This window comes from Euprymna scolopes, chromosome 18, assembly GCF_053919585.1.
Source record: "Euprymna scolopes isolate OS-2025 chromosome 18, ASM5391958v1, whole genome shotgun sequence".
Taxonomy (NCBI): domain Eukaryota; kingdom Metazoa; phylum Mollusca; class Cephalopoda; order Sepiida; family Sepiolidae; genus Euprymna; species Euprymna scolopes.
Genome location: NC_136499.1, coordinates 31,295,185 through 31,320,758, shown reverse-complemented (window position 1 = coordinate 31,320,758; position 25,574 = coordinate 31,295,185). Strand labels below are relative to the sequence as shown.

General features: G+C 31.6%; 1 protein-coding gene across 4 annotated transcripts in view; it reads left to right on the top strand.

Moving 5' to 3' along the window:
- Positions 1-25,574, top strand: part of LOC145297563 (nischarin-like) — a 109,168-nt gene that overhangs the window by 69,100 nt on the left and 14,494 nt on the right. For 2 of the 4 annotated variants that reach the window (XM_080143571.1, XM_080143570.1), the window contains exon 15: positions 18,522-18,727. The exons of the other annotated variants lie outside the window; for them this stretch is intronic. In XM_080143571.1, coding sequence (XP_079999697.1) covers positions 18,522-18,727 — 206 coding nt within the window. The remainder of the gene's footprint in view (positions 1-18,521; positions 18,728-25,574) is intronic. 4 annotated transcript variants of the gene reach the window in all.

The following is a 25,574-nucleotide window of genomic DNA, read 5'->3' as shown; positions in this document are numbered from 1 at the left end:
GTTTTTGATGTAAAGGATTTTTACAATATCATAATTAGTATTTTTATTAGATCCAGAATCTCAAGAGCTTCCACTATTGTTGGAGCCTGTCAGTGTTTATACTTGGTATTATTTTATTTTTGACTTCCTGTAGCACGTTTGACGTAATAAAAACACCAAATTTGTTAAAATTATTCCCAATAGCTTTGAAGCCTATAAGTGTTTAGTATTATTAGTAACAGTAAAATTGTTTTATAATATTTACACACTTAGTAATATTAATATTTATACTTTTATAACATGTCAAGGATGCTTCATGCAAAATTTTCTGCAGTTCTTTTGGACAGTTTTGGAGCTTACAAGTTACCAATAAACTACCAAAAAAAGTCTGAATCGTAATATAGTTATATGATAAATTACTTTTTTTTTTTTTATGTATAACAAAGTCTGCTTGCTTGCTTTCTTTTTCTTTTCTTTTTTTTTTTTTAATGCTTCAAGCAAAAATGGATGTTTTAGCTTTCAAAATTGCAACTATAACTTTGAATGGTCCTTATTTAGTGCTACTGCATTCCACAGTATATTATATATTTATATATCTACTAGCAGGCCATCCGGCATTGCCCGGTCATAAAATATGCATAATATTATATTTTAATTAATACAGAAACTGAGATATGTGCATGCAGATATTATGTTTATTTGTTTTTTCTAAACAATTCACTTGTAAGTAAAACAAAAAAAGAGTACTTGAGCTGAGATCGAAACCAAAACCTAAAGACAGTGAGTTAACCATTAGACCAATATGACAATCTTTTAAAGGTGTTTTCAAACTATTATTATTATTATTATAAAATGAGTTATTTGTAATATGAACTATGCATGCACATTTGTGAAACGGTTAGCAAACATAAAAATCTGATCACTCCCACATACCAATTTTTCAATTTTGACTCCTTAGCAGCCCTTTTTCCAGATGAAAACCGATTAAAATTTTTCACATATCTAAATATACTATATACCAAATTTCAAGTCTGTAGATCAAAAATTCATTGAGTATATAGGTTGAGAAGTGTCATCACACACATTCTCACTTATATATATATATATATATATATATATATATATATATATATATATATATAGTCTTGGAAGTTTTTCAACCTTTAAAACTATGACGATAAAAGCAACAAAAAATTTTTAGTCCCAAATCCTTTATTTAAAAACTTTTTTGCTTGTAAATCAATTAATCTCTTGTAATCGCTGCTTTAATTCACTTCCAAGAATTTATGCTAGGCTTAATATTATTGTCCAGATCATCTATTTATTATCATAAAAACTATTTCAAGGATTTAAAAATAAAAGTTTGTCATGGCTCCCTAGCAGTGTTGATCAAACACCACATCCCTTAAAAAAGTAATGCATTATACTAAAGCCAAGTCAACATTTTTCTTGAAACATTTTTATATACTTTAATCACACAATAGACATACTGAAATAGGCTTTAGTTCTGGGATTGAGTTATGCTAGAAAATCTATTCTATTTTAGTTATTCTAATTGGCTGCAATTTGTAATTAACTGAATAAGTTACCCATCTCTTACTTAGCTCTGTGAATTTCTTCCCCCCCCTCACCTGATGTTGATTCAACCACTCTCCAATATTTCTTAATGCCTCTGAATATTTTCAGAAAGAGTGACTTTTTTTGAGCATTGCCATTTAATTTACATAATGTCTGTAAACATTATAAACGTGTAAATTAGATGGCAAAATAAATCTTTTATTCATAAAGATAATGTAGAAGTAAAGAGATTTACTATTTTTAGTTGTACATGAAGAATGTTTGAACTGATATATCAATTTATGGATTTGCAAACGAAATCAAAGTAGGTACATCTATGTGTGCGCATATATATATATATATATATATATAAAATAAAAATTTAATTGTTTGTATGTTACTAACAGGTAATCAAAAAAAATATGTTAATTTCCTGATTGACTTGAAATTTTGCTATAGCCATTTTAATCAGATACATGCATTTTTTATGTGTAGCAGTGGGCCAACATCAGTGGACTCTTCTTTTTTTTTTCTTTTTTTTCTTTTACTAAAACCGCCATTAACAAATTTTTTTTAAGTTTAACCCATTTCAAACTGATAAATTTTTGCACAGTAAGAATTATTAAATTAAAACAAAAATCATTTTTATTATTTCAAATTATTTAATCAAGTAAAAATTCTATTATTTTTTTTTACTTGATTAAATAGTTGTTTTAGCAAATTACCTAACAATTTAATAAACAAAAATATTGTAAAAATTGAATTTAACTTGAAAATACAATGAAAAGAATAATTATTTTCCTTATTTTAAATTATTAAACCAAGTAAAATTCCATTTTTTACTTGATTACTAAAATCGAGTAAAAAATGGAATTTTTACTTGATTAAATAATTTGAAATAATGTTTTTCATTTATTTATTTTTACTGTGCAATAATTTATATCAGTTTGAAAAAGGTTAAACTTTAAAAAAAAAAGAAAAACTTGTTAATGACTGTTTTGGTAAAAGAAAAAAGTCTACTGATGTCGGCCAGTTACAAATTCAGAATACGGGTATGTGAGTGAGAAAAAAATGAAACTAGAAGCAGGGAGAAAAGAGTACATGAGAAAAAAAAAATGGTTTGATTTCTTGTTTTAACGTCTTTGCTGGTTTAGAATGCTTACTTTTTTTTTTTATATATACTTAATTTGGTCCCGTGCAATACCAGGTAGCCCTGCTAATTGTTAAAGACATCTCATTCAAATTAAGTAAAATATTTGCAATTAAGAATGCAAAACATGAGGAAAATTCAGTAATGTACCAAAAATTTTTATGACAGACGTATTATTACTTTGACAAACATTGATATCATAGCTGAACAAGCATATCTATTATAATAAAGTCGTATTCATGTTTGTTTATATACACAAGGTACACTGATTCACAAATTAATTTCCATACTGAAAACTGACTTTTATACATTTTATTCTATCATAATTTCCATATATACTATTTATTCAAAGGAAATCTATATTAAAGAACTTACCTCATTTACATATTACATTAAAGAAAATCTATTTTAATAGCTGCCTCCATGTTATTAATGGTTATTAATAATATAATTGTTTTAATTGTTCTGTTTAGGGATATTAAAGTTGATTTATTTAATTTATATATTTTTTAAAATTATTATTAGTTGACATCAATTGCATTTAAAAAGCAGAAGTAAGCTTTACTTTAAGTTATTTCCCTGTTTGATTTTCATAGATGAAGATTGATGTGTTTTTATGCTTCTATAGATCCAACACGAAAACCAATAGTTTTTTCACAGTTTATAGCATTGTTAGCAAAAACATAATTTTGTTAATTATTCGTTTTTGATTTTATGGCCAAGTGTACACTTCACCATTAAAAAAAATAATAATAAGCGGAAAATGTGGTGCAAATAACGGAAGAATTTTTATTTTTTTAATTTTTTTTTTATTATTAAACAAAACATTCGAAGAATTGTAAGAAAAGAAAGACGCGACTACATTTGCTTCCACACAAAAGACTTCTGTTTCAACTATTTTATTTAATGCATCAAAGTTTATAACATTAAAAACAAAACTGTAGGCTTTACAGAAGCATATGCGATAGTTCGTCAGGATCGGTGTCAGGTGTAAACCTAGAATTGATGTAAAAATGTTCCGCTTACGAAACAGGACTTCCTGTTTAATAAAGTTTTATCATTTCATAACAACACAAAAAAAAAAATGTCAAAACAAAAAACAATTTCTTGAAACAAAACAGGTTTCGCACTTTGCACATGAAACAAAAAAAAAAACAATTTTTTTTACATTTCTATAAATGAAGTCTTTTGAAATATATTAAATATATTAATACAAGAAGTGTGAAAAGTGAGATAATTTTATGAAATGGGGGTTTCTGTATGGTTTCATGCTTGCTGGCTTCTATTCCATATTTGTATCAACTGTATCCATTTTTGTCATCTTTATTGTGGGAGTGCAATTGTTACAGATTTCCAAATATTATTTATCCAAAAGTATTGTGAAATTACACTTATAAGAAACCTGCACTTTTTTTTTTAAAACCATACTGAGGCAAAGCAATGCGTGGCCAGCTACAGCTAGAGTGTGTGTGTGTGTGTGTATATAATGAGATGATTCCAATACAATTACTGATTCCAAATCTGATTTTCTTAAAAATTTCTCAATATTTACTGAGATCTTTTTCATATTACTGCAAAGATCCAGGCTATTTTTTCTAGTGTAATTTTTACTTAAATTCATTATTATGATCTATAGATTTTAATTTAATTGGTAGTTTGAAATCAATAAATATTTATTTTATAGTTAGTGCCATGAAACTGAAAAATTCAGGTTTAAACAACAAAAACAATTAAAAGCATCGTTTTTGGAATTGGAATTTTTTCCAGTACTGATTCTGATACTCCCCCCCTTCAAAAAAAATTTGATTTTTTTTCCAATTTCAGTTAATCATCCCACCATTAATATATACTTACTATTTCATACATATACACATGTATGCGCGCACACACACACACATTGTAAAAAAATATTTTATTTAACTTTTAGCATATATAATTTTTATTAAAATGTCTAATATTACATTGTCACCACATTTAATAATAAAACTTCTTACACATTATGCACAATATCCTTTCAATGAAATATATATATATATATATAAACACTTACTTGAGCTTTCAACCTCCATAGACATTGATAAAAATATTAAGTAATAATCAGTTTTAAGCGACAGTGTTCTGGAGGTTGAAGGTTCAATCTTTGCTGCAGACAATATTAGGAAGAAAATTAAAATTACTTAAAACTTCTATCTGATCATGGCAGATCAAATGAGAACAATCTACCCCTGTGGATTAAATAAAGGGTTCAGCTGAAATTCCACATAGATTTCTGAATTTGGCAAGATGCCTGTGATTACATTGACTGAAACATTGTTAGAATCAAGATGAGAACAATGGTCTGAAGAATCCAAATTTTTTTTACATATTAACAGATTTTAGATTTACCAAGTTTGACATTGTTAAATCAAACAAAAATAAAGATTGCGGTCTTTTATCAATTTTTTGTAGAAATGATATTGATAACATCCGATAATTTGCTGTCAACATTCTTGTATTATCTCTTTTAAGTGGTTAGATTGATAGCCTGGCATGATATCTAGTTTTGATTTAAAACTTGCAATTTCATCCAGTGACAATGCGTAAATAGGATTCAACTAGTTGTAGTTGCTCCAGTGGAGGGAATCTCTATTTATATAAGGTTAGGTATGTATAACACATCCCGGGCCTTACATTTAGATGCTGTAACTCCTAAACTAAAATATGATTTTAAATAAGTACTAACCTTCAAATGGCAGGCATCAAATTTGAACCCAATCGAATTATACTATGCAAATTACAGTTGCAAATTTTTTAAACAGTGGAAAAATCTGAATTCCATGTGTTGTTGGAGCATTGATTTCTGATAGGTAAAAATACTATTCAAGCAAAGCAATGGCTTGATGAGTGTTATTTGAACTCTTTTCTGTTAGAAATAATAGTTAAGGAGTAGTATGCTGACTTGAAACATGGCAGTATAGAGACAAATGATGAGGACAAACAGGGGGCAGAGCAAAATAGCACAAATCTCATAAAAGTCGACGTAAATAAATTTAGAGGCGACGTGCGTTCCCAAATCCTAGATATTATTATCTAGGGGGTATATAAACACTTCTAAGCGATAGTAACAACCCCGGGACCATCGGCGAAAAAAGCCTTTTCGAGACATATAAAAAAATGCGTGCACGCATTTGCCTTTTATATATATAGACTAGCGGGGCTACCCGGTGTTGCTCGGGACCATATAAACAATGAGAAAATTGAAGTTGATTTTAAACATATTTGTTATTCTTCGGATAGAGGAATTTTTAATGTCTATGTATCATTAACTTTTTTGAGCAAAAGAATGTTTTACCTACCCTAGGACGGGTATTACACGTATCAAATAATTGTACCTTATCTAGGATAAGTTATTTATACCAATGAAATAATATTTCCTTTGCGGGGATGGGTAATATACAACACATATTTAAAATAATTTTACCTACCCTCGGACGGGTAATTAAAATGAATACATGAAACAATTTCACATACTATCGATAAGTATTGTACAACATGTTAAATAATTTCTCTTACCACCAAGGCTGCCATAATTTTAAGAAAACTAAAACAATTTTTAGAAAGTAGATCATTAGACTTTCCAAATTAGTCCATAAATACATCATCTTGGTTAAGAATTAGGCAACCATTGCTTCATTATAAATTTCAATATTACTGGGTGTTTTCTTTCGTCACTATCGGCACTAAAATTGTAAGAAAAATTATGACATTTTTTTAACAATGTCTCAGTAGGATTTTCAAATTTATGCATAAACACATTGACACAGTTAGTGATTAGACAACCCTTGCTTCATTATCAGATTTTACATTGTGTTTCATTTTAATTCCCCACTACCGACACCAAATTATTTTTGGAAAAATACTTCATTTCCTGAAGATTACTCGGTAGGTTTTACAAACAAATACACAAATGTGTTAAGTTTAGTGATTAGGCAATCCTTGCTTCACTACAAAATTCCACATTACTGTGTTCTATGCCATATTTTTAAGTGAAATGATATCATTTCTGGAACATCACTGAGCAGGTTTTCCAAGTAAGTATAGAAAAAAAAATTTTTAAATATGGATCACCCCCTACAGAAACTGACCTAGTAAACTTTTACAAAAACCAACAATATATATGAATTAATCTAATTTTGAGATCGTAAACTGTTTCAGCCATATCCGGAATAAACTTCACAAATAAAGTAATTTTGAGATTGAAAATTGTTTAAGCCATTTCCAGGACAAACTTTTCATTCTACCACCCTCATTTAATCCAAGCGACGCTGAGTATTCTACTAGTATATATATATGACCAAGACAATGTTGCTTAACTTTGGTGGTCTACATAAAGCATTTGGAATTCCCACGTAGTCACACATCCGATAATGACCAAGACAATGTTGCTTAATTTTTCTGATCTACATAAAGCATTTGGTATTCCCAAGTAGTTACCCATCTGATAATGAGCAGACTCCATGTAGCTTAATTTTTCTGATCTACATACAGCATTTGGCATTCCCAAGTAGTCACCCATCTTATAATGACCAAGACAATGTTGCTTAACTTTGATTATTTACATAAAGCATTTGGTATTCCCAAATAGTCACACATCTGATTATGACCAGATTCCATGTTGCTTAATTTGAGTGATCTATACAAAGCATTTTGTATTCTCAAGTAGTCACCCATCTTATAATGACCAAGACAATGTTGCTTAACTTTGATTATTTACATAAAGCATTTGGTATTCCCAAATAGTCACACATCTGATTATGACCAGATTCCATGTTGCTTAATTTGAGTGATCTATACAAAGCATTTTGTATTCTCAAGTAGTCACCCATTTGATAATGACCAAAACAATGTTGCTTAACTTTGGTATTTGGTATTCCCAAGTAGTCACCCTTCTGATATGACCAAGACAATGTTGCTTAACTTTGTTGACCTACATAAAGCATTTGATATTCCTAAGTAGTCCCCTATCTGATAATGACCAAGAACATGTTGCTTAACTTTGATGATCTACATAAAGCATTTTGTATTCCCAAGTAGTAACCCATCTGATAATGACCAGACTCCATGTAGCTTAACTCTGTTGATCTACATAAAGCATTTATGTATTTCTAAGTAGTTACCAATCTGATAATGACCAGTCTACATTTTTTTTAACTTTGGTGATCTACAAAAAACATTTTGTATTCCCAAATAGTCCCCCATCTTATAATGATCAGGCTCAATGTTGCTTAACTTTGATGATCTTTGTAAAGCATTTGGTATTCCCAAGTAGTCATCCATCTGATAATGACCAGACTCCATGTTTCTTAAGTTTGGTAATCTACATAAAGTATTTTGTATTCCCAAGTAGCACCTTCAAAATTTTGCAAATCGGACCTATACAGCACAAGCACCTTAAATTTTTTCAAATCAGGCATATATTGCACAAGCAACTTCAACATTGTCAAATCGGACCTATCCTGGACAAGCACCTCCCAAATTGTAAAATCGGACCTATAATGCGCAAGCACATTCAAAATTATCAAATCGGACCTATACTGCACAAGCACCTTCAAAATTGTCAAATCAGACCTATGATGCACAAGGACCTTCAAAATTGTCAAATCGGACCTGTAATGCACAAGCACCTTCAAAATTTTTCAAATCGGACCTATACTAAACAGGCACCTTAAAATTTTTCAAATAAGGCCTATACTGCACAAGCAGCATAAAATTTTGCAAATCGAACATATACGGCACAAGCACCTTCAAAATTGTAAAAATCGGACCTATACTGCACAAGCACTTTCAAAATTATCAAATAGGGCCTATAATGCACAAGCACCTTCAAAATTGTCAAATAGGGCCTATAATGCACAAGCACCTTCAAAATTTTTCAAATGGGACCTGTACTTCACAAGCACCTTCAAAATTGTCAAATAGGATCTATACTGCACAAGCACCTTCCAAATTGTCAAATAGGACCTATGCTGCACAAGGACCTTCCAAATTGTCAAATAGGATCTATACTGCACATGCACCTTAAAAATTGTCAAATCGGACCTATACTGCACAAGGAATTTTTAAAATTGTCGAATCAGACCTATACTGCACAATCACCTTCAAAATGTTTCAAACCGGACCTATACTGCGCAAGCACCTTCAAAATTGTCGAATCGGAACTATACTGCTCAAGCACCTTCAAAGTTGTTGAATCGGACCTATACTTCAGCTATGTCATACAATCCCGGACGACGCATGGTATTCTGCTAGTACAATATACACCAATTTTATCCAATCTTGAGCTACGTCGGGTATTCTGCTAGTACAGCTATGTAATACAATCCCGGGCGACGCCGGGTATTAGGCTAGTACATTTATCAACCAATCTTATCCGATTCCAGGCAATGCTGGGTATTCTGCTAGGAAACATTCAATGTATTTCCACCTACGTCGGGTAATCTGCTAGTACATAATACTTTTATATGAATTCCTTAAACACCTTCCTTCTTAATTGAAGATTATATAAAAAACATAACCTCCCAATACTAAGAATGTCTTTCTGAATAATAATGGTTTTATTTCAGAATTTGGAATCAGCAGTTTAGCGATGTGTAATGTTTGGAATATGACATCTTGTCTCAATATATTATACAATAACTATATAATACACATTTTTTTACTTGGTCTTTTGGCTAAAATCAAAGTGTAGTATCTGTTCTTAGAATTCAAGCGGTCTCATCTTTCGCCTCCCTCCCCCTAAGAAAATAAGGGGGAGGTATTCAATGTATTTCCACCTACGTCGAATAATCTGCTAGTACATAATACTTTTATATGAATTCCTTTAACCCCTTCCTCCTTAACTGAAGATTATATAAAAAAAACATAACCTCCCAATACTAAGAATGGCTTTCTGAATAATGGTTTTATTTCAGAATTTGGAATCAGCAGTTTAGCGATGTGTGATGTTTGAAATATGACATCTTGTCTCAATATAATATACAAAAAATATATAATATGAATTTTTTTTTTACTTGGTCTTTTGGCTAAGATCAAAGTGTAGTATCTGTTCTTAGAACTCAAGCGGTCTCATCTTTGCCCCCCCCCCATCCCCACTAAGAAAATAAGTAGGTCATGCTTTGCAAACGTCACTTGAAAATAAGGAAAGCCTTCTAAATAATGTTTTTAGTTCAGATGTGATTTTTTGAATATGACATCTTGTCTCAATTTAGTAATCGATAAATATAAATTATGCATCTTTTAATAATAGAAGATAGACCTCGGTAGAAAATTAAGCTGTATAAGACTGTTACTTGGTCTTTTGGCTAAGATCAAAGTGTAGTATCTGTTCTTAGAATTCAAGCGGTCTCATCTTTCGTCCCCCCCCCCTACTAAGAAAATAAGGGGGAGGTTATACCTGGGATCTCGAGCTGTAGAGAAACAAACGTTACTCAAAAACAAAGGATTTTTGCCTGGGATGTGATCAAATCCATTCACTCACATTTCATATATGTAATGTTTAGATGCATTGTTTACATTTTAAAACATAGTAAAACGAATCTCGTTTCCTGTCTAGACATCTCTCTCTCTGTGTTTGTGTGTCTCCCTCTCTCTCTCTTCGTCTTCCTTACTCTAAAGAGAAATAGTCTTATTAAAAAAGAAAATGGCGTTTGGCTTTGTTTTTTTGTAAAAACCTCGATCATTAATATTTTTTAAGCATATTTTTTTTTTTTTACTTCACATTTTTGGCTTGTTATTTTTCGTTTAACTATCGTATCCAACTATTTTTAACCTGCTAATAACTTTGGTAACATTTTCATAACATGTAAGTTAATATTTCAATTTGTATGATAGTTGCCTTTTTATCGATAGCAATCTCTTATTATATGCAATGTTTTTATATACAGACCGCCATTACAGCTTGCTGACATCAAGGTCACGTGACATGACTCGGCGTTTATTAAATTACGTATAAATATCGTTAAAATGTCACTTTTGGGGGGGGGCCTGTGGAAAAACAGTCAGCTGACTAACTTAGAGTGGACCTTTTGGGCCAAAAATTCGATATTTGTCGTCTGGATGGTCGGGCTTAAATATGAGACCAAATTTGTGAATTTTTGTTCTGTCTGTCGAAAGTTTTTGGTGGACATACAAACACACATACATACATACATTTTCGCTTTTATATATATATAGAAGAGTAGCAGGGGGTACCCGGTGTTGCCCGGGTGTTTGGAGGTGTGTGTGTGTGTGTTGGGGGGGGGTAGATCAAAACAACCCTGTTTAAAAAAAAAAAAAAAAAAAAAAAAAAACATTGGCCAGGTGTTTGGAGGTGTAGAAGAACAAAAAAGTTTTAGTAGAAAGGTAGGCTTGAACCCCAATTGATGCGGAGGTGGAAAGAAAATGGAAAATAAAATCTGCGACCTAACCATCTCGACCATGTGAATAGATGAATTGATAAGTGTGTTAAGTTGATGTTTATTAAGCGAGAATGTTAAATCGCGTGATGTTTGACCTAGTTTTGCGCTGGAAGCCAGTTTCTATTTTCCCTGCTACTTGACGATCAAAAAGTCTCAAAAATAGCTTGTAAAAGTCGGATAAATTAAAGATAGCTGCAACCTGAGTTCCTTAGTCGTAGATATTATTATTTAGACAGCATATAAAAAGTTTTAAGAAGTAGCGACCCAACCGAGAATCACGGCAAAAAAAGCCTTTTGTAGACATACACAAAAAGCGAACACACACACATACATACACACATTTTCGCTTTTATTTATATATAGATGACAGAACACCCCTGCAAAAATATAGAAGCCTGAAGACGCCTTTAGGAAGTATTTCGATATAATCCGTTAATCCAGATCAGTTGACACAACAAAACAACCCTCTGGGCAGAAGTTCTGTGCTCAATCGTGCAATTAAGCTCTCCAGATAAAATATGCAATTATTTGTTTTTGCTTGTTTTATTATGTTGGTGCAAAAATAATATCGTTTTTTGACATATATATATATATATATATATATATATGATTGTTTGAATTTTTTATTTATTTTCTTATTAGCGATTAATTTCTTTATTTCATTCCCTGAGCGTTTTCTCTTATTGTAAGAAAGGAGTTATTTGCCCTTTCTTTACATTTTTCTTCGCCCAAATCTTAGGACGTTTTTACTTTTTTATTTTTTATTTAAATATTATTAATTAATAATTACTACACACATAGTAATTATTAATTAATTAATATTTATTTATATATATATATATATATATATATATATATATAAAAGCGAAAATGTATGTATGTATGTTTGTGTGTCTGCTAAAAACTTTTGACTGACGGAACAAAAATTCACAAACTTCGTCTCATATGAAAGCTCCACCCTCCGGACGACAAATATCGAAAAATTGGCCCAAAAGGACCATCAGAAGTGCGTCAACTGATCGATTTTCTGCAGGGGGGGGGGGCAAAAAAATGTGACATTTTAATGTTAAACATTACATATTTTTAAATCGATTTATAACTGCCTCAAAAAATGTGGGCGCCAACTCTTCTACATAAAGTGTACACGGGGCCGTTTATTTTGGGTCAACTTGTATTTAAAACCCGCTGAGTCATGTCACATGATCTTGACATCAGCAAGCTGTAATGGCAGTCTGAATTTAAAAACATTGTTGTTATCGGTAAAAAAAATTTTTAACCCTCACACAAGCTAAACTATGAACTTCTACGCTATGACAACGTTACCAAAGTTATTAGCACGTAAAAAATAGTTTGATACGATAGTTAAACGAAAAATAACAAGCCAAAAATGTGAAGTAAAAAAAAAATATGCTTACAAAAAATATTAACAATCGAAATTTTTACAAAAAAAAAACAGCCAGATGCCATTTTCTTTTTTAGTAACAGTCTTTAGAGTAAGGAAGACGAAGTGAGAGAGAGAGACATACACAAACGCAAACAGAGAGAGAGAGACAGATAGAGAGAGATGTCTACACAGGAAACGAAATATGTAATTTAATAAATGCTACACGCTGAATCATAAAAAATGTGAAGTAAAACAAAAAATAATACGCTTAAAAATTATAAACGATCGATATTTTTAGCATTACTTCATATTCTTTTTTTTATCACTCTTTAGAGTAAGAAAGACGAAGAGACATAGAGAGGGAAATAGAGACACACACACACAACAACAACAGATAGAGAGAGATAGAGAGAAAGAGAGAGAGAACGATCGATGTTTTTAGCATTACTTCATATTCTTTTTTTTTTATCACTCTTTAGAGTAAGGAAGACGAAGAGAGACAGACAGAGGGAGATAGAGAGAGAGAGAGAGAGAGAGAGAGACACACACACAACAACAACAGATAGAGAGAGAGAGAGGCGGGGGGGGGAGAGAGATGTCTAGACAGGAACTGTGTTTTAAAATGTAAACTAATAAGAGTGATTGTATTTGTTTTTCGAGTAACGTTTGTTTCTACAAAAGATGAGACCGCTGGAATTCTAAGAACATATACAACACTTTGATCTTAGCCAAAAGACCATGTAATAAATGTTTTAGTTTCAAGAATTTATTTTTGTAAGACGAAAAGAGAGAGATAGAGAGACAGAGAGAGAGAATTCTAAGACAGGTTAATTCAATTTTCTCATTATTTATACGGTCCCGAGCAACGCCGGGTAGCCCCGCTAGTATCTTATAAAAAAAACATTTTTTGCACCAATTCTAATATTTTGTTTTTATTATTATTATTATTATTATTATTATTATTAACTAGCTGTATTTAATTGGAGAGCTTAGCTTAGCGAAAAATAATTAAAAATATAAGGATTAAAATAATGTTTTAGTTTTCTCTTTTATTTTCATTTCAAAAACTTGATTAATAGTAAATAAAAATAATTCTACGTTTATTTACCAAAGTTATGTCTAGGTGAGAAACATGGACGCACAAGCTTATGTATGAGAGGTTTAATAATTTAGAGATGATTGTATAGAAATACATACTTGTAAATTTTATTTATATATAAAAAAGTAGATTGCATGATTGTTAGCTAAGATCAAAGTGTAGTATCTGTTCTTCAGATGCTGCACTTCCATTTTTTGTTCTCTTTCGGTGGAGGATCAGTCCTTCATGACTGAGACAATTTTTTATTTTTGTACCTTTTCTCCACATTATAAAACGACCCTGGTGTCTAACTCTGTCCCGTGGGGAGGCATAGTAAATAGGTACAAAATAAACAAAATAATAGTCATTTCTCTTGAACTTAAGAAGGGACAGTTATTGTCCCTTGAAAGAGAAGAATACATTCACCATGACAATGTGAGAGGTAAACAAAATGTTTTGCATCATAGACTTTAATCATCATGTATCTAGCAGCTTCAGCATTACTATTTAATCTGTAAGTTGTTGAACAAATTTGTTAACGGCTATACTTCATCCTCTGCTTATTTTTCAGTTGGTATGCAACTGATAACATGTATCATCAAAATATTGTCAATATGGAAATGCACTCTTCTTCCCTTCTTGTTTGAATTTTATTGGATGATTTTTTTTTTAATCATTCTAAAAATTTTATTTAAACAATGTAAATAATAATAGTCCAGACAATTTTTGTAATATATGTGATACTATAGTTGACCCCCCCCCCCCAGTGCTAGGAAATAGAAGGGAAAAGAGAAAAAATGTATAACAAAAGAAAAGGAAGTAAATCATTGGGTAACAAAAGAAATAGCAAATAGGATTTATCACTAGGCAGTAGAAGGTAGGTAGATAAAAGAACCTTGACATAGGATGGTTGGTCAGAATGATGTTAACAATGGACTTGAGATATATTTAGATTTGGTTTGCAGGTACTTTAGGATTGACAATGAGTTTTATGACACTGGGGGAGTGGCTATGGGTTATGACAGTAAGAACGGTTTACAGACGGTCTGGAGTTTTTATGGCAATCATGAATTGGACTTAACAACAGTTGGTGAGTCAGATTGGACCATTAGTTGGATGCTTGACGAGTTGAGAGCTGAACATCACGATTCAAAGGAGATAGTAGAATAACTTATGGAAATGGCCCCAACCGTACATATAGATGTGGGCCTTAGCATGTAAAGGGTCAATGATGTAGCACACACCCAGAGTCAAGCCAATATATTTGAAGTGTCAATCAGTGTTTTGATTTTGTTTTATTTTTTTTTATACTTGTGAGTCCATGCACTCCCTTTGACAGCTGCCAGTGTGAGAAACAATGACGATATAACCATAAGAAGATGAATAAAAAATCCACGGAAAATAACGTTGGGGTGGTGAGCTGTTGGCAGAGACCACGTCGTTTCACATATCTTTTTCTTGTAATGGGAAATTAATATCATTAGATGACACAGGTAATTCATATAAATATAAATTAGAATTTATTCATAAATTGTTTAAAAGCCTGAGTAAAAGAGTGAGGTCTCCGTAAAGAAAAGGAGAGAATCTGTATTTGTTCATTAAAATTGAAATTAAGGATTTGCAGTTTATCAACAGCTTTTATGCATGTGTGTAGTTCACTCACATGAACAGTTTAGTAGTAACTGCTGATTTCAGTGTTAGGGAAACATTTGACAAGAATTTATGTGGAAACTTCAGATTGACTAAGTAAACAGTGTATTAACGTGGCCTTCCTGTATTTTAGACAGTTTATGCATAAGTGAGTTTATGCATATCTCTTGTGTTATCTGCTATATGGCCTAGAAGCAAAAGATTTAGTTTTGTCTGCAAGAAGTTTAGTAGTAGTTGATAACACCATGTTGTGACTGACAAGTGTTCATGTGGCAGGTTGAGTCTTTCACTACTGACTGCTTTTGGGTTGTCATTTAAATTAGCTAGTACAAAACAGGTGTTCTGCTCCCAGAACAACTCTTTCTAATTGGTTGAAGTCCGATTTTGGTAACCAATCAAAATTGGGTATTTTATAGAAATTAATCCATCAAAATTAAGTATTTATGAGAATTGTTTTGCTGCTACTGTTCTCACAACAACAGGATTCTACATTCTTATAAATTAACTGATAGTTAATTTTAACTTTCTCTCTGCATTTTTTTTTAATGTTTTTTTTGGTATTAGAGCGAAATTTGAAAATCTAAAAATTGAATTTCAAGTAGAACCAATGCTATCTACTTAATTGCCATGTTGTAGTAATGAACATATCCAAAAATTATGAAAAACAATAAGGTAGAAACTTATTAATGAAAACAGTTTTCAAAGACAACATAGTTTTAAGATTTTCAGTTTTCAGAAAATGATTACCTCCCTTGTTACGATTCAACCTCTTCGGTTTCTTTTTCTTTCTTTCTTTTTTTTTTTTTTTAAATAGCTCTAATTGAACAAAAGGAGCATAGGTATGCATCTCTGTAATAGAACATCCTTTTAATTGATAATTTCACCGTCATGTTGCAATAACTGCAATATAAAAATTGTGCAGCAAGATGAGCCTTACTTCATCACCAAATGCTTAAAAACCATTTGCCACATTATTCTATTTCATATCATACATCAACCAACAGTCTTCCAAGAATTTTCTGTGAAATCCGTTGACACAAGATTATTTCCCTGAACATTACAACATGGTCATCTTTGCAATTTCTGTAGATATTTGTCATAAAATAGTATATACCTCGTTCAGAATTAACGTGACTGCAATAGGAATTAATTTCCCAAAAAATATTGTTCAGTCACGATAAACTACAGATAATCTTTTATCCATTCTTTCTTTTTCTCCCCCCCCCTCTCTCTCTCTCTCTCTCTTTGCTCCTCTCTTTTCTTGTTCTTTCCTCTCTTAATTACTTACATCATTCCATTCCTCTCACAACTTCTCTCATCATTCACCAAATATTTAGACAATTACAAAAATACTTTTTTCTTTTATTTATTTATTTTTTTTTTTTACATATGTGTTCGTTATCAAGGCCCAGCGGCCACTCGCGGATAAGGGTTATAGAGTGTACAGTAGTCAATGGGATAATATCGTAGTAATCGTTAGTAATGGAAATTTGGTAAATTGGATTACTTAAGGGGGCAGTTCATCAAGAATTTGTTTATGTTGGACTTGAAGACATCCAAGTTGTAGTCAGCTGGGAAGCAGGCAAATGGAAGAGAGTTCTACAGGCGTGCAGTTCTAAGAAAAAAAGCTTTGTTCATGGAATCTACGTTTTGATTTAGGCACAGATGAAATGTGCATGGTGACAAGCGTGCAAAATGATATAATCAGATATTCACTACTACATTGAGTTTGAATGATTTTGTTTTACTTGAGTACTTAAGTATCTATGACTTGTCACTTAGCATTTGGGCCTCTTTATTGCTCATATGATAAAAAAGGGGGAAGGTGTTAGCTCTTCAGATAATTCTCAAGTAGCAACTTGAAAATCTCAATAAGATTTCTTTTTCAGATATTGAAAGGCTGACACCTGAGACTGTTTTTATTTATTTATTTTTTTTTTTTTTCACAAAGTGATATTTTAGATTAACTGCATTATTATTTGGACTACAATTTTCATCGTGGATGTTGTTCTCACAGTGTTTCGCTCCGTATAACCTCCGACATTCTTCAGGTGCATCTTGTTGAATTCTAGAATTTATACATAACTAGCAGGGGAACGTCATGTGACTTATTTTATCAAAGACTAGCAAGGGAGGGGGACTTTGCTTGGTCGTAAAATATGCTTAAATATGATATTTTAATTTGTCCAGATTTTGTATATATTATTATAATTGTGATTTTAAATGTTAAAAAAAAAAAAGTATTTAGGTGCCATCAGCTAGAATCGAAACTGTAGCATTCAAAGCTGGTACCAACGTGACACGCATATAAAGTAATTAAAAAAAAAATGAATGTCCAAAATGTTTAATGATTTTTTTTTTTCAATTTTGACCCATTTTTGACCCCTTAAAACAATTTTAACCAGCTAAAGACCCATAAAATAAATAGCTTCGTCAGGGTAGGAAGTCCGGACTGTTTTCAAATTTCTCATTTAAATTTTATTCAAAATAAGTGTCTTCTAAAGTGTGCAACCATATTTTTACTTTAGATTTCCCGCTCAAAACTAGAGCCTAGCACACGTGGAACAAGTGGAATAAGATATACATTTCTCTTCTCTTCCACTCCGAGGCATTGCCTCCTCCTGAACACCAAAATGAAGGGGAAAAAAAAAACTGTACCCGACTTCCTACCCTCATGAAGCTATTTATAGCAAAATATATTGGAATTACAACAAAACTAAATAAAATTATTTTATCATTATTTCTGACATTTTCATGTTTTCAAATTTCTCATTTAAATTTTATTCAAAATAAGTGTCTTCTAAAATGTGTGACCATATTTTTAATCTATTTTATTTTATATTTTTCAAAAAATGGACTAGAAAAGGGCTTTTTTTTCCCCCCATCAATGAAAACAATTTTATCATCGGCTGATTGACTAATTGTGTTGACTTTTCCGCCAACTTACTGTAAACTGTCAGAAGATACAGATGCTACCTTGGGTCAGGTTCTTGATCAGTACCTAGCTTATATATATTGTTAGATTTGTTTCCATTAAATGGTTGGATATTTTCACGAGCCGTCATGGCATAATTATGTACAAAATTGATATGTGATCTCTTAATATGACAAGGTGTTGATTATTGTGTAAGACTTTTTTCTTTTTTGTTCAGTGTTTTACAGTGATCAGTCATTTGCCTTTTTATAATTAATCATCTGAATAGCAATCAATGTGACGCAATTGTCACTTTGATACATTCCTTCGTTAAAATAGTACTCATGTGAAATTGAGCCTATTTATATTTTCAGGATTAGACAAGAATAATGAACTTGCACCGAAACCAACACTTCTCTCTCTTGCTGAGCACTCTAGTCTTTTAGCTAACAGTCTTTCTCGGCACCAGAGACATGCAGTAGCCAAACGTAAGGAGATGGAGGATGCAGAAGCCAACAATCAACACATCACTCAGTCTTCCAATGATATCAAAGAGACTTGTACATACAGTTCAATTATAGTGAGTAGCCCCTACACACAAATGCATGATTGGAATTTTTTGTTGGTGCTACAAAACGTGGGTTATTTTCACCAAAATCTTGAGAGACGTCTTCTGAACTAACAAAAAATGTTGGTTCTTGTCTAGAATTCCCTCTATATTAAAAACAAAAAATAAAGATGCACGGACCTGTGATGAAACAAAAATATATTCCAGAAATCATATAAATTGATCAAGTATTATTTTTATAAAGAAAATCATTTTTAAGCCATTAATGGAATTTGTAGGCATTACATCATAGATTTTGCAAGTTTTAGTTATTGTTGAATTATCTCCCTTTGTTTCTTGAGATTGTTTTCAAATTGTCAGGCAAGACTCTCCCTCCCCTGTTAATCATAAAATTTGATTTTCTTATTTAAAAAAAAAAACTAATTAATTTACATGATTTTTGGAAAATATTTTCATTTCATCATTAATACATACATCATACAGATTGTTCTTTAATTTTTTTTTTTTTTAATGTAAGGAGTATTCTAGACAAAAACTCAATCGTTCTTATGGTCTCCAATTTTTTGGATGAGGATTTTGATTATTCAGATTACTATTCTCGTCTAGAAGTGTTAACATGTTATTAATTATTGTCACCTGTAGTAAAGATTGAACATTTAACCACCGGAAAACTGTCACTTAGTACTGATTGTTGACCAATGTTTTTAATCCTTATACCATAGGTTTGTGGACAATTCAAGTATAAAATTTGGAAGACTTAAACATAATTTTGGGTAGCTGTGTAGTATTACTACTTATTAATGTTACATTATTAAATGCTAATTAATTTTTTGTTTATTATCACCTGTAGTAATGATTGAACATTTAAGTTTCTGAAGACTGTCATCTAGTATTGATTGTAACCAATGCTTTTAACCATTACGTCATGAGTTCAATTCTAGTATGAGTTTTGGAAGTCTTCAAAGCATTTCGGCATATTTCTTGAGACGTTTCATTCTTGCATTACTTCCCCTATTTTCTAAATGGTGGTAGCTGATTTGGTGTCCCTGACGAAACATCTTTCAGCAGATATTTTAACTGAAGAAATTTATCACATTCTTAGACGAATTATTATTATTAGTATTTGTATTATTGTTATAAGTAGTTTCGCATAAGAATATTTTTTTTGTAGGAAATGTTTATTTACTTTTAAGATTGTTTCACATAAAAAATAAAGTTAACTTAATTACAAGAAATAAATATTACACATTTATCAAATAAAAGTAAGAATTGTTCACATTCAAATGTTAATAATAATAAAAAATTTATATTACAGATTATATATCATGATTAGGGCATTAACAACAGCATATTCTTTTCATTGTTTTGACTCTTGAGTGTGTATTTGTTGATATCTTATATGAATTTATAGATAGTGATGTGGTTCTCAGTTGATTAACTGTGTTGGATATATATCAGAGCGTCGAAACAATGAAAAGAATATGCTGTTGTCATAGCTCTAATCATAATACATTATATCTGTTGGAAAATGTTTCGTCAGAGACACCAAATCATCTATCACCATCTAGAAAACAAGGGAAGTAATGCAAGAATGAAATGTCTCAAGATATATGCTAGCATGCCGCCTTCAGTCTAATTTTTTCAGATGTGTGGTATTATTATTTATTATTATAGTGTTAATTTTTTTCTCTCTAAGATATAGTCATTTGGAGGTTGAAGGTTCAATGCTTCCTACAGGCTTATAACTAAGAATCACATGAATTAACAATTCTATCTTGTCATAGTTGACAGAATAAGAACAATCTACTTCCATGGATTAAATAAAGTTCAATATGATATTCTGTATGTGTTCCTGTGTTTCACATAAAGGTTCCCATGTTTGAAAAGATGCGTGGGAAGAAGGTCAGAGATTATACCAAAAATGGTTGGAAGTTCATAATGATGCTTATGAAACTATTGTGTACAATGCTCAAAAGTGGACATATGGCACATAGTCATGATATACCTATGTGCATGTGTAGTTTGAGGTCAAGTTAGGGAAGTTTTAAAGGATGCAGTTTTGGCAGCCAACAACCAGTTTGTTTTATGCTTTAGCAATTCTGAACATGAAAAATGTTTCTGAAAGTCATGAGAGCTGTGCTGTTTCCTAACTTTGTAGACATATTTACCTATGTTAGACACGTAGATAAAAAAAGGTGCTCGAGGTAATTATTGGCAAGGAGAGTAGAAATTAAACCTTGTAACTCTCGCTTCCCTTATTTTGTCCTTAAGTCCTCACATTCCATGAGTGATGTTTCTGACGAAGACGGAAGTATTGCTGCTTTCTGGGTTGGAATTTGCCCATCTAACACTTGCCGTTGGCTATTTTTTGGCCTTGAAGTACTTTTTTTTTGCCATCAAGTGGCTTCATGCTTTGTCTGGAGCAATTTCTATATAAATATTCAATATTTGAAACAAGATGGCACAATTTCTATATAAATAATCAATATTTGGAACAAGATGGCGGTTTCACACTGATGCTGCAAATTCTATGTATGGTCACAATATAACTGTACACAATTTTAAATAGATAATCAAAGAGTGGTTAGCAATGGTCTTGTTAAGTGATGTCAATACAAGCTCTTTTTTTTTCTTCTTTAATTTTTACTAACAAGTCACTGATTATCAAGGCTAAAAGCCACTTAAAGGCAAGCGTTATTGAGATGGGTAGATTAAGTTGAATGAATATCATGAGATGATTGATGATAATGAATAGAATTTGGTCACTGCGAGAACCAGAAGTTGATGAAGCATCTAAGATGTGATCTAGAAAATGATAGGCAGAAAGTGTAGCAGATGTAACTCTCGGCAGTTTTGAGGAAGCAGCTAGATTGAGATGTATTAAGAATGGTATAGTAAAGTGTTAAATAATTGAATTATGTGCTTAAATTGTAACTCACCCTCTTTTTGACCTTTCAGCTACAGACAATCACTGGCTGAATAAAACCCCTTATTCTTCTGATATCGTCTTGTTGGAATTGATTGTCAGACAGTTAATATAAGAAGTACACAGTTGATAATCCTAGTCGAATGGTCAGCAGACAAAATGTAATTTAAATATAGTTAAAAAAAACTTCTTATTGCTAATTTGTCAAATTTTCTCATAAAATAAAAAACATCATTATATAAAGAAAATTGAATAGAGGAAAAAAGGTATTTTAGTTTTTGCTATACAATAAAAATGTATCTTGTGAATATAAAAATGAAGTTGAGAATAGTAGTTTGAATAATCTCAATTATTTTTTTTTTTTAATTTGAGTTTCTAAATATTTTTTAAATTTCTGTCTTTGTTGGGGCATTCGTTTTTTTTTGTTTTTTTTTCAGTTTTTTTTATTTACTATTTTCTTGTCACTATATCTAAACGGTTTTTTTTTTGTTTTTTTTATTAGATATTTCAAAAACATGAAGATTAAGTCTAAAAATTAAACACCACCTTTAATTATCTCCCCTAAATCATATCCATCTACAGAAGTAACTAAACTGTGTCAATCGCTTTACTGTAAAAAAATGAATTTGAATAAAAAAAATTTTAGAAATAGCTAGCCTTAAAGGAATCGTTTGATGATATAATTTTCATTTTGTTATGGCATATATTTAGTGAAATATTGATATTTTATTAATCTGCAATAAAACGATTGACGCAGTTTATATAATTTTATTTTTTATAATTTTCTTATCGTTTTATTCTAGCTTGGCTTGAGAGATCTTTTTAAGATTCTGACTGCCCCCTTTAAGTGCAATTGCTTGTACGTCTCTTGCACTTGGTTCACTGAGTATATTTGCCAAGTAGTTTAAAAAAATTTTTTTCATGGATCTGGTTGCTCCTATAATTGCTGGAATGATGGAGATCTCCCTAAGATTCCAATTTCTTTTAATGTTGTACATAAGATCTTGGTATTTTGTTATCTTTTCCCTCTCAACTCTATTTAACCCAGTATCATAGGGGACACTTGACTTCTACTAAGGTTGCTTATTTCTCCCTGTCCTATAACCCTGTGTCAAGTTTATAGCTCTGTTTTCTAGGTACAAAGCTGTAGGGATTGCATAGTCATAGTGGATGGTGTATAACTTATTTCCAACTGTTATTTCTGGTAAACATGTTCCCAGGATTTGCTGCTGCATTCGATATTCAACTTTTTACAGATCGTCAATGGAGATATTTACACCCTCCATTGTGTTGCATTGTATAGTAACTGTCCTCTAGCAGAACTTTAGCTAGATGTCAGGTGGCTCAAATTCTCTACTTTTGCATGGCAGAACCTGTACTTGTTGTCATTGCTGAAGCCACTCATGTTCTTAAAAGCAGTGGGCATCAAGCTTTGATCTTGGGCTGCCATTATTATCCTCTCCTGAGCATATTGAACAGCTATCCTCTTTTTTAGCCAGTGTATACAGCCTTCCACATCCATATAGTTTTGAGTGAGTTAATCCAGAAAATACTTGCCACACTGTTGGTTGGCCCATTTCTTCCAGGTTTTTGCAATGGAAGGTTTTGGTGTATTTTTAGCGATACTTTTGGGCTATTTCCATAGCAAGCTTGTTTTCTGATTCTGTTTCATTTGTAAGACAGTCTTGTTCAAAATCTTTAGCCAGTTTTGTGATGGCAGTTATTCTGCTGACTCTTGTTTTGTGATGTTCATGTACCATCAAGAGGTTTAAATTCTGGGTGCTCATCATATATTGCCTGGTGCTCACAATAGTGGCGCAATGTTGATGATCAATTTCTAAAAGACCTCCTGTTCCTCTGGGTAGATATATCCTAGGCAGACACTAGTTTCTGTATGTTATTCGGTACAGTGCCAGCATTTTCTTTGTTTTAGTATCTATTTTTGGGGGGGAGGGGGGTCCAATTTTCTATTGTTGAAGCCGTGGATGGGGGTGTCCTATTGGATGCCAGATATTTACCCACTAATCTCGTACATTCCAACTGAGAGATCTTTTTAAGATTCTAATCATCCCTTTGAGCACAATTGTTTTTGCACTTGGTTCACTGGGTATATTTGCCAGGTAGTTTCTAAAATTCTTCACTCTTTATTGAACCACACAATCATTGTTGCTTAAGCAGAAGGAGTCACTGTGGTATACAATTTGCCATGTCTCATCCACTGTGAGACCTCAGGGTGGAACTTATAATATCCTTTTTGAAGAGAATGTGTTTGTGCCCCAAAATCTACTATCTATAAGTTCAATAGATCAAACTGCTCTATGACTAGATGTGGCATTGATCACTAATGGGCAGGAGTAGTCAGCTCCACCTTTCTTTATTTGGTCTTGCTAACAGGGGAGAGAGAAAGGGGGGGGGTTACCTGCTCCTCTTATACCTCTATCTTTCTATTTAATTTAAATTATCTCCCTTGAAAAATAATCTGCAAATATTTTTAAATGGTTTAATAATTTGTTTTATTTTTATTAAATTACTTAATTAGTTAATATCAATAAAACTATTGCATATATAAGGAAAAATAGGACAATAAAATTATAAATAAAACCAAACATTGATTTATTATGAACTATTTAAAAAGTAGTTGCGCAATGTAGGCATTCAAAGTTTTGTTTTTGGATTGTTCATCTTTATATATATATATATATATATATATATATATATATATACTAGTAGGCTGCCTGGTATTGCCCGGTTGTAAAATATGCATAAATATTTTAATTTATACAGAAACTGAGACAGGCATGCAAGTATTGTTTTTTCTAAACAGTTCACTTCTTGTAAGTACAAAAAAAAAAAAGTACTTTGTGATCGCAATCAAAACCTAAAGACAGTGAGTCAAGTATGATAACCATTAAGACAGTTTGACACAATGTTTAAAAAGTGTTTCCAAACCTACTTATTTTTAACATAATGAATCTGTCATGGGAACCATTCACGCATACACATTTGTGAAACAGCAAACAGATAAAGAATCTGACAACTCCCACGTACCAATTTTTCAATTTTGACTCCTTAGCAGCCCGTTGGTCCAAATAAAAACTGATTAAAAAAAAGTTTTTCACATGTCTGAATATCCTATACTATATACCAAATTACAAGTGTGTTGATCAAAGATCGGTTGAGTATATAGATTGAGAAGTATTCACACACACACGCATTCATACATATATATATATACATACAGTATTTGAAAAAACTCTGCTGTATTATTGACTTAAATAATAGTAACTAGTTTTTATGACAGTGTAAGAGTGTAACAGCGTGCATGCAAATGCTGAGCCATGTGCGAAATGACGTTACAATAGGAAAAAAGAAAAAGATTATAAAAAGTTTGGTTTGGTTGTTTTTGTTTTACGGCATATCAACCCTTTTCTGATTATTTAATGCCAAATCCAGTTATTTTGAAGAAAATTTTTTTTAATATAATATATATATATTATTTTTTTTATTTTTATTTTTTTTTCATGCCAGTTTTTATTTAACCATAGTTGGGACCCTAAAAGGTACTACCACTCTGAGGCAGAGTGGACCTGGGAGCAATGGCAATTAAAGGGTGGCTCCACACTCCCCAAAGCCCGCAAGCTAGGGCCTCACCATTGGATATAGTTTAAGGTAATATCCAAGACCGATTATAAAAAGAATGTGCAGAGACCGATGATGTTCGAGAGGAAAGAGGTCAGAAAGAATGAGTTTTATTCAGGAAAGTACTTAGAAATAAATGCCGTTTTTACAAAAAAAAAAAAAAAAGGAATCAAGTTATTACTTGTCCTATGTTCCTTGTGATGTACCCTGCTACATGTTAGGTCCTTGGTTTCTACATGTTAACAGGTGTGTAACGTTACAAGAGTGATGAATAAAAAGAACTTTTGTATTTAT